General features: G+C 36.0%; 1 protein-coding gene across 11 annotated transcripts in view; it reads left to right on the forward strand.

The window, feature by feature from the left end:
- The window catches only part of P2RY4 (pyrimidinergic receptor P2Y4), a 152,954-nt gene that overhangs the window by 57,089 nt on the left and 84,815 nt on the right, over positions 1-11,050 (forward strand). For all 11 annotated transcript variants that reach the window (XM_032475015.1, XM_032475014.1, XM_032475016.1 and 8 more), the window contains exons 6-7: positions 6,115-6,240; positions 9,808-9,872. In XM_032475015.1, coding sequence (XP_032330906.1) covers positions 6,115-6,229 — 115 coding nt within the window. In that variant the 3' untranslated portion in view covers positions 6,230-6,240; positions 9,808-9,872. The remainder of the gene's footprint in view (positions 1-6,114; positions 6,241-9,807; positions 9,873-11,050) is intronic.

The raw sequence follows: 11,050 nt of genomic DNA on the forward strand, positions 1-11,050 counted from the left end.
ACTATGTAGTACAAAACACTAAATAGAAATGCTGTGTCAGCTTCTTTTGAGGGGAGGTTATTTTTTCTCATGGGCTTGCTTAAGATGTCCCATGTGAATATATGAGTATATGAAAATATGAAAAACCACTGAATCGTACCCTTTAAAAGGGTAATTATGTGGTATGTGAAAGACATCTCAATTTTTTTAAAAAAGAAGAAAATATAGTCCTTGAAGTTTGGAATGAAGATGTCATATTTTTCTGTTAAATATTCTTCAAGTAAATATAAGCATTCTTTATTACGCTTATGACCTTCCAAGTGCATTATATATATTTTGTTTGTTTTGTTTTGGGGGGGTAGGTAATTAGGTTTATTTATATATTTATTTAATGGAGGTACTGGGGATTGAACTCAGTACCTCGTGCATGCTAGGCATGCACTCTACCACTGAGCTAGACCCTACCCCAAGTGCATTTTAAAATAGGGTCATCTTTCTGGAAAGTTTTTATGGTTGATGAGCTGCATATTGACACATGGTAAATATTTGGAGCGGGATGATTTCTATGGCAACTCAAACAGTGACCCTTTGCTCTCCTATTTCAATGAAAAGTTTATGGCTGAGTTCCTTTGATAATCTAACATTTTGAGGGGGAGGCTATAGCCTAGTGGTAGAGTGCCTGCCTAGCATGCACAAGGTCCTGAGTTCAATCCCCAGCACCTCCTCCAAAAAAATAAATTAAAAAAACTTAATTACTTCCTCCCCCAAAATAAAAAAATTAAAACAACAACAAAACAAAAACAAAAAAGAATCTAACAATTCAACTACCTCTGCTTTCTAGCCAGGTGTTGATTTATACTTCTTGCCATTGGAGATTTGTGACAGCATTAGATTACAAGTCTTGCTTTATTGATATTAGACACCTGTTTGAAAATAGTAGCCTTTCTCTTCAATGATTTCAGTTAATGTTTCCAGAAACTTGAAGAGAGCTTGGCACAGAGCTTCTGTGCCAAGATCTGCAGGTATCCCCTACGCCAATTATGATGTAGCAAACAGTTCTCTTGCTGTAGCTGTTAAAACAAAAGTATACTTTGTTTAGGATGCAATGTTTTCTTTAGATAGCTCACTCTGCCTATTTAAGAAAATTTTTTTGAACTATACTTGATTTACAATGTTGTGTTTCTGATGTACAGCAAAGTGATTCAGTTATACATATATATATTTTCATATTCTTTTTCATTATATGTTACTGCAAGCTATTGAGTATAGTTCCCTGTGCTATACAGTAGATCCTTGTTGTTTATCTATTTTATATAAAATCTAATCCCAAATTCCAAATTTATCCCTCCCCACTTTCCTCTTTGATAGCCATAAGTTTGTTTTCTATGTCTGTGAGTCTGTTTCTGTTTTGTGAGTAAGTTCATTTGGATCATTTTTAGAGTTCACATATAAGTAGTATCATATGATATTTGTCTTGCTCTGCCTGACTTACTTCACTTAGTAATATAATCTCTAGGTCCATCCATTTTGCTGCAAATGGCAATATTTCATTCTTTTTTGTTGCTGAGTAGTCTTCCATTGTTTATAGATACTACATATTCTTTATCTGTTCATCTGTCAATGGACATTTAGGTTGCTTCCATGTCTTGGCTATTATAAATAGTGCTGTTATGAACATTGGGATGCATGTATGTTTTTGAATTAGAGTTTTCTATGGATATATGCCCAGGAGTGGGATTGCTGGATCATATGGTAAGTCTATTTTTAGTTTTTTAAGAGCCCTTCATATTGTTTTCCATAGTGGCTGCACCAAATTACATTCCCACCAACAGTGTAGAGGGTTCCCTTTTCTCCACACCCTTTCCAGCATTTATTGTTTGTGGATTTCTTTTCCTATTTATTTATTTATTTATGTATGTATGTATGTATGTATGTATGTATGTATGTATGTATGTATTTAATATTTTTATTGAGGTATAGTCAGTTCACAATGTTGTGTCAATTTCTGATATACAGCACAATACTTCAGTCATATAGGAACATACATATATTCGTTTTCATATTCTTTTTAACCACAGATTACTACAAGATTTTGAATATAGTTCCCTGTGCTATACAGTAGAAACTTGTTGTTTATCTATTTTATATATAGTAATATATGCAAATTTCAATCTCCCAATTTATCCCTTCCCACACCCTTCTCCCCCGGTAACCATAAGTTTGTTTTCTGTGTCTGTGAGTCTGTTTCTGTTTTGTAGATATTTTTTTTTTTAAGATTTCACATATAAGTGATATCATATGGTATTTTCCTTTCTCTTTCTGGCTTACTTCACTTAGAATGACCATCTCCAGATCCATCCATGTTGCTGCAAATGGCATTATTTTATTCTTTTTTATGGCTGAGTAGTATTCCATTGTATAAAATATACCACACTTCTTTATCCAGTCATCTATCGATGGACATTTAGGTTGTTTTCATGTGTTGGCTATTGTAAATAGTGCTGCTATAAACATTGGGGTGCATGTATCTTTTCTAATTAGAGTTCCCTCCAGATATATGCCCAGGAGTGGGATTGCTAGATCATATGGTAAGTCTACTGTTAGTCTTTTGAGGACTCTCCATGCTATTTTCCATAATGGCTGGAGCAAACTACATTCCCACCAGCAGTGTGGGAGGGTTCTCTTTTCTCCACACCCTCTCCAGCATTTATCGTTTATGGACCTTTGGATGATGGCCATTCTGACTGCTGTGAGGTGATACTTCATTGTAGTTTTGATTTGCATTTCTCTGATAATTAGCAATATTGAGCATCTTTTCATGTGCCTATTGGCCATCTGTATGTCTTCTTTGGAGAAATGTCTATTTAGATCTTCTGCCCATATTTTGATTGGGTTGTTTGTTTTTTTTGTTATTGAGTTGTATGAGCTGTTTGTATATTTTAGAAATTAAGCCCTTGTCAGTCACATCATTTGCAAATATTTTTTCCCAGTCTGTAGGTTGTCTTTTTGTCTTGTTTATGGTTTCCTTTGCTGTGCAGAAGCTCATAAGTTTATTAAGTCCCATTTGTTTATTTTTGCCTTTATTTCTGTTGCCTTGGGAGACTGACCTAGGAAAACATTGCTACGATTTATGTCAGAATGTTTTGCCTATGTTCTCTTCTAGGAGTTTTATCGTATCCTGCCTTATGTTTAAGCCTTTAAGCCATTTTGAATTTATTTTTGTGTGTGGCATGAGAGAGTGTTCTAACTTCACTGATTTACATGCAGCTGTCCAGCTTTCTCTACATGACTTACCAAAGAGACTATCTTTTCTCCATTGTATATTCTTGCCTCCTTTTTCAAAGATGAATTGACTGTAGGTATGTCACTCTGCCTATTGTTACGTGTTCTTAAGAGAGTCAGTGTTTTTGTCAAAATTATTGCTTGGCTCATTATGCATTAATGGAGTCAAAAGTCAAAATATTATATTTCTTTAGAGTCATTTTAAAAGTAAAAAACAGAAAAAATCTTCATATTTCAATGTTAAGTTATAGCTTTTCTTGATTTTCTATTGATTTGGCATTTCTTTTCTCATATATTGGGGAAAGTGAAAACTTTGTCAAACTTGAAGAAAACTGACCCCAAAAAAGTGAAGAGTGTTGTAAAAGGGAATCAGATATTGTGACTTCCTCATTCAAAACTTTTCAGTGGTTTCCCATCTCACTCAGAATAGCATCCAAAATACGTACTAACACCTTATGTTGAATCCCTGTCTACCCCTCCTACCCTGTTCTTATTCTTCTCCTTGTTCACCACACCTCAGCCTATTATCAGTTGATGTTGTATCAGTGTAAATAGCAGTTTGGGTGTTACAGTAAGGATTTGAGTTGTGATAAGAAAGGAGACACCTCTAAACCTAATTCTGTTGTCTCCTTTCCCGTATTTATTTGTCTCAGTTCTGTTTCACTTGATATTGGCATGGCCAGGAATCTGAAAATAGTAGTAAATAATTGTGTTGATAAAGTACATTCTTGGTTTGTTTCTGATTTTAATGGAAATGTCTATAGAGTTTCATTGTCTGATGTTGGCTACTGATCTGAGATAGATACCATTTATGATATTACAGTAGTATCTTCTGTTTCTAGCTTTTAAAGAGTGTTTAATCAAGAATGGACATTGAATTTTAATTTATGCTATTTAAGCATATATTAAGGTGATCATATAGTTTTTCTTTGTTGACCTACTGTTGTGTCATAAGAATGGATTTCCTGATATTTAGCCATATTTGCATTCCTGGGATAAACCTTTCTGGGCCTGGAGCATTCTGTTAAGGGAATTCTGAATCCAGTTTATTCTTATTTAAGAGGTTTACATCTTTGTTTGTAAGTGATACTATGCTCTAGTTTCCTTTTTTGGCATGTGTACTATCTCTGTTTTGGATCAGGTACTATCAACAAAAACACTTTAAGGACATGAGCCATCTTGGTGGCCTTGTCTGAGTAGGTACAATGGTTCTGTTTGCTCAAGATAACACTTTGTATATAATCAAAAAATTATTAATCCCTTACACTTTATCCAATTATTAATTCAAAATGCATCATGGGCTTACGTGTAAAATGAGAAAAAATTTGGAAAAGTACATGGGAGAAAATCTTGGGGACCTAGGGCTTGGTGAAGGATTCTTAGACATGACACCAAAAACAAGATCCATGTAGTAGGCTGAATAATGTTTAACCCCCAAACGTCGATGTTCTAATCCTTAGAATTGGTGAATTTGTACCTTACATGGCTGAGGACTTTGCAGATATGATTAAGAGATGGGGAGATTGCCTAACTAATCTGTTGGGCCCAATGTAATCACAGGGGTCCTTATAAGAGGAAGGCAGGAAGGTAAGAGTCAGGGAAGGCAATGTGATGCCAGAAGCAGGGTTTGGAGTGGCACCTTTGCTAGAAGAGGGTCATGAACCAAGGAATTTGGACAGCCTCAACATGCAGGAAAAGGCAAGGAATGAATTTTCTCCTAGAACCTCCAGAAGGAATGCAACCTTGGCAACGCCTTGATTTTAGCCCAGTGAGACCCTTGTTTTTCAAGCTCCTGACTTTCAGCAGTGTAAGATAATATATTAGTTGTTTTAAGCCACTAAATTTGTGGTAATTTTTTATAGCTGCAATAGGAAACTGATACAATTCATAAAAGAAAAATTTGATAAATTGGACTTCAGCAAAACTAAAAACATTTTCTCTGCAAAAGACCCTGTTAAGAGGATGAAAAGACAAACTACAGACTTGGAAAAAGCAACTGCGAACCATATATCCAACAAAGGACTAGTATCTAGACTATATAAAGAATCCTCAGTGGCAAAAATCTAATCAACTCAATTAGAAAATGGGCAGAAGACATGAAGAGATATTTCACTGAAGAGACTAGAGAGATGGCAAATAAGCACATGAAAAGATATTTGACATCATTAGCCATTAGGAAAATTGTTGTATAAATACCTGACAATTAGCTTTTTATTGTAAGTGCCTGTCATTAAGCTTTTGATTGCTGAGCCATCCTTTTCAAAAACATCCATCTCGAATAAACACATTGCCAGCTACACAATGAGCTAAAGAGCTAGGCTATCTCACCCATGAAGTTCCCCTTTTAGAAAGCTCTGGGTGACCTAAATAACCTGATAGTATATGAGTGACTCTGCTTTTCCCTTCCTGTGCTCTAATTCCCACTCTTAGGTTTTATTTTATTTAGTAAATTATTTTTTTTAAATGTCAGTTCTTTTTTTTTTTTTTGGAGGGGGGTAATTAGGTTTGCTTATTTATTTATTTACTTAAGGGAGGTAGTAAGGATTGAACCCAGGACCTCACACATGCTAGGCACACACTCTACCACTGAGCTATACCCTCCCCCTTCTGCTCTTGGGTTTTAAATTCACCAACAGAGTAAATCCATGAAACCCTAAGCACCCCACCCTCAACCCCAATAAAGACAGAACCCCAGGTTCACATGCTCTCTCTCTCTCTCTCTCTCTCCCCTCCCCCAACCTCACCCCCACCCCTCTCTCTTTCTTCCCCCATGACCTCACTGTGTGGCCCTCAGTGTGCCATGTACCCTCCAGGACCTGTGAGTAATGCATCTTGTTTTGTTTTTTTTTTTAGTTCCCTGATGGTTGTTGCTGAAGTACATCTTGCAATCATAAGAACCACAAGAGCCAGTCCAACCACAACATTGACTCCACTGAGGGAAATGTCTGTGGGGGCTGCCCACAAGTAGTCTAGGCCCAGGTGAGTGTCCCCAGGCATTTCTAGCTGATAGCATCACTTTTGGTATGTTGTCACTGACCCTCTAAAATGCAAATTAAGACTGCAATGAGATATCACTATGCATGTATTGGAATGGCTAAAATGAAAACAGTGACAATACCAAATGCTGGCTAAGGTGCAGAGAAACATAACGCCTTATACCTTGCTGATGGAAAGGTAAAGTGGTACAGCCACTCTAGAAAAGAGTGTGACAGTTTCTTGTAAAACTAAACATGCAATTTCTTATACAGGCCATGAATTGCCCTCCTAGGCATTTATCCCTGAAAAATCAAAACTTATCTTCACAAAAACTGTTAACAATCCAAATGTTTTTCATTGGCTAAATGGTTAAACAAACTTTGGTGCATCCAGACCATGGACTACTACTCAGCAATAAAAAGAGATGAACTATCAATATATGACAACTTGGATGGATCTTAAGAGTCTTATGCTTAGTGAAAAAAGCCAATTTTAAAAGATTACATACTGTGTGATTCCATTTGTATACAGTTGTCCCTTGGAATCCGAGGGGGATTGGTTCCAGGATCCCCCTGTCCCCCACCCCCACAGATACCCAAATCTATGACTATTCGAGTCCCTTATATAAAATGATATAGTGTTTGCATATAGCCTATGCACATCCTCCCATATGTTTTATTATTTTAAAATTTTATTTAATTTACTTTTGAGGTATAGTTGATTGACAATATTATATTAGTTTCAGGTGGACAACATAGTGATTCAAAATTTTTATAGATAATACTCCTTTTGTAGTTATTATAAAATATTGGCTATATTCCCTGTGTTGCCCAATCTATCCTTATAGCTTATTTTATACATAATAATTTGTACCTCTTACCCCTCTACCCTTATCTTTCCCCTTCCCTCTTCCCTCTCCTCACTAGTAAGCACTAGTTTGTTCTCTATATCTGTGAGTCTGTTTCTTTTTTGTTATATTCACTGGTTTGTTTTATTTTTTAGATTCCGCATGTAAGCGATAACATACATTATTTGTCTTTCTCTGTCTGGCTTATTTCACTTAGCATAATGCCCTCCAAGTCCATCCACGCTGGTGCAAATGGCAACATTCATTCTTTATTTTTGCTCAGTAATATTCCATTCTTTATACATACCACACCTTTTTTATCCATTCTTCTGTTGATGGACACTTAGGTTGGTTCCATATATTGGCTATTGTAAATAATGCTGTTATGAACATTGGGGTGCATGTATCTTTTTGAATTAGTGCTTTCATTTTCTTCGGATATATATTCAGGAGTGGGATTGTTGGATCATATGGTAGTTCTATTTTTAGTTTTTTGAGGAACCTCCATAATGTTGTCCACAGTGTCTGCACCAATTTACATTCCCATCAGCAGTGCTCAAGGGTTCCCTTTTCTCCACAGCCTCATCAACATAGGTTATCTGTGGTCTTTTTGATGATGGCCATTCTGACAGATGTGAGGTGTACATCATTGTGGTTTTAATTTGTATTTCTCTAATGATTAGCAGTGTTCAGCATCTTTTCATGTACCTGTTGGCCATCTGTATGTCTTCTTTAAAAAAATGTCTATTCAAGTCTTCTTCCCATTTGTTTTTTTTTTGATATTGAGTTGTATAAGCTGCTTATGTATTTTAGGTATTAATCCCTTATGGGTCATGTCACTTGCAAATAGCTTCTCCCATTCAGTAGGTTGTCTTTTTGTTTTGTCGCTGGTTTCCTTTTCTGTGCCAAAGCTTTTAAGTTTAATTCAGTCCCATTCTCATATATTTTAAATAATCTCTAGATTACTTATAATACCTAATACAATGTAAATGCTATGTAAACAGTTGCTGGATTGTGACTAATTCAAGTTTTGCCTTTTGGAACTTTCTGGAATTTTTTTCTGAATATTTCAAATACTATTTTATCTGAAAATATTTTTGACAAAATATTTTTGATCTGCAATTTAATCCATGGATGTGGAACCCTTGGATACAGAGAGTTGAGTGTAATATGACAAAGCAATAGAAATGGAGAACAGATCAGTGATTGCCAGGGGACAGGGATGAAGGTGGAGGTGTATGATTATACAGATATAGTACGAGGGAGTTCCTCTATGGTGATGAAATAGCTCTATATTATGATGGTCATGGGAGTTACACAAATCTATATAGGAGATCAAATTGTATAGACACGAATACACCCACACTCACACACAAATGAGTGCATATAAATGTGGTGAAAACTGAATAGGTCCTGTAGTCTAATTAACAGTATTGTACCAGTGTCAATTTCCTGTTTTGCTATTGTACTACAATTTTATAAGATGTCATCATTGTGGGAAGCTGGGTAAAGGGTCCAATAGACTCTATTTTTTAGCTTCCTGTGAATCAACAATCATTTCAAAATAAAAATATTAAAATTTTTTATTGTGATTTTGAAACTTTAATACCGCTCACACTTTCCCCCTTAAACTAAAATACTAATTGTTCTTTGAGATATAATTCATATAGTAACCAAGCAGGATCCTGTGGGGACCTCTTTGGGACAGACTCCTCTGCTCCCATGGTCCCTTGCCTGCCTCTTGTTTGTAGTAGAAGCTTGGCATTTCTGATTCCGTATTGTATCTATCTCTTCTGCTGCTTTAACATCTGAGTGATAAGCCTTTGCTTAGCCCTGCACATAGACACGTTAATCACGAAAGGAATTCTGCTTACAGCTTAAGATTGGTGCAAAGAGCCCCTTACCCAAAACTTGCCTCCCATGGGGAGATAAAGAAGTATGAATAAAATAACGATTGTCTTGTCAAGATTTATAGGAACATCATGACCAGACTCAGTTTAACCGAAGTCTACTGATCAAAAACAAAGAGTTTTCACAACCCTCCTTGGACCCTTTCTGGTCCTCAGACATCACTTCCTGATCTTAACCTCTCCTGCCTCCCCCTTCCTAGCATAAAAGAAGTTTGAATTCTACCCTGAATCAAGATGGTTGCTGAGGACATTAGTCCACCATCTTCTTGGTTTGCTAGCTTTCTGAATAAAGTTAGTTTTCCTTGCCCCAGCACCTTGTCTCTCAACTCACTGGCCCACTGAGTGGTGCATGGTATGAGCTTGGACTCAGTTACAATATATCATAAAATTCACCATTGTAAGGTGTACGATTTAGTGGAGTTTAGTATATTCACAAGATTGTACAGCCATCACCACTATCTAATTCCACAATATTTTCATCACCTGAAAAAGAAACCCTATACCTATTAGTAGTCACTCCCCCATCAGCTCCTTCCCCAGTCCCTGACAGTGACTAATCTACTTTCTGTCTCTCTTTCTGTATCCCTGTTTGCTGATTCTGGACATTTCATAAAAATGGAATCATATAAGATAGAGCCTTGTGTTTCCAGCTTCTTAGCATCATGTTTGCAAGATTCATCCTGTTGTGGCATGTATCAATACTTCATTCCGTTTATGGTTGAATAATATTTCATTTTATAGATATACCACATTTGTTTCTCCGTCAACTAGTGAACCTATGGGTTGTTTCCACTTTTTTTTTTGCTATTACAGGCATACCTTGGAGATGTTGTGGGTTTGGTTCCAGATCACTGCAACAGAATGAAGTTCACAATAAAGTGAGTTACGTGAATTTTTTGGTTTCTCAGTGTGTATAAAAGTTATGTTTATACTATACTGTAGTCTATTAAGTGTGCAATAGCATTATATACAACAAAACAACGTGCATACCTTAATTAAAAAGAACTTTATTGCTAAAAAATACTATCATCTAAGGCTGCATCAAGTTACAGTCTTTTTGCAATAGTAAGATCAAAGATCACTGATCGCAGATCACCATGACAAATATAACAATAGAGAAAAAAATTGAAATATTTGCAAGAATTGCCAAAATGTGACACAGAGATGAAGTGAGTAAATACTGTTGGGAAAATGGCTGCTAGATTTGCTCCCCACAGGGTTGCCACAGACTCTCAATCTGTAAAAAAAGACATTACCTGTGGTGGGAAATAAAGCAAAGCATAATAACATGAGGTAAGCCTGTATAAACAGTTCTGCTATGACCATCCATATACGAATTTTTGTGACCATGTGTTTTCAGTTCTTTGAGTGTATATGTAGGAGTGGAATTGCTGGGTCATATGATACATTTGTTTAACTTTTTGAGGAACTGCCAAGCTGTTTTCCAAAGGGGCTGCACCATTTTATGTTCCCATTAGCAATGCCTTCAGAGTTCTGATTTCTCCATACCTTGACGAATACTTGTTATTGTCTGTCTTTTTTATTATAATTATCCTAGGGAGTGTGAAATGGTATCTCATTGTGGTTTTGTATTGCATTTCCCTAATGATTAACTGAGCACCTTTTCATTTGTATATCTTCTTTGGAGGAATGTGTCTATTCAGATCCTTAGCCCAGTTTTAATTGGGCTGTCTTTCTGTTGTTGAGTTGTAAGTTACTTATATATTCTGGATACTGGATACTAGTCTAGATACTAGGCTCTTATCAGATACATGATTTGCAAATTTCTCCTGTTCTGTGGGTTGTCTTTTCACTTTCTTGATAGTGTACTTAGAAGCACAAAAGTGTTTAATCTTAATGAAGTGCAACTTTTCTAATTTTGTTACATTGTTTGTGCTTTTGGTATTATATCTAAGAAACCGTTGCCAAACCCAAGGCCAGCAAATGACTCGATATTTTATTCTAAGAGTTTCATAGTTTTAGCTCTCACTTTAGGTCTTTGATCCGTTTTGAGTTAATTTTTTTAATACATGGTATGAGGTAGGGGTCCAACTTC

The sequence above is a fragment of the Camelus ferus genome, chromosome X (assembly GCF_009834535.1).
Source record: "Camelus ferus isolate YT-003-E chromosome X, BCGSAC_Cfer_1.0, whole genome shotgun sequence".
In the NCBI taxonomy this organism is placed as follows: Eukaryota; Metazoa; Chordata; class Mammalia; order Artiodactyla; family Camelidae; genus Camelus; species Camelus ferus.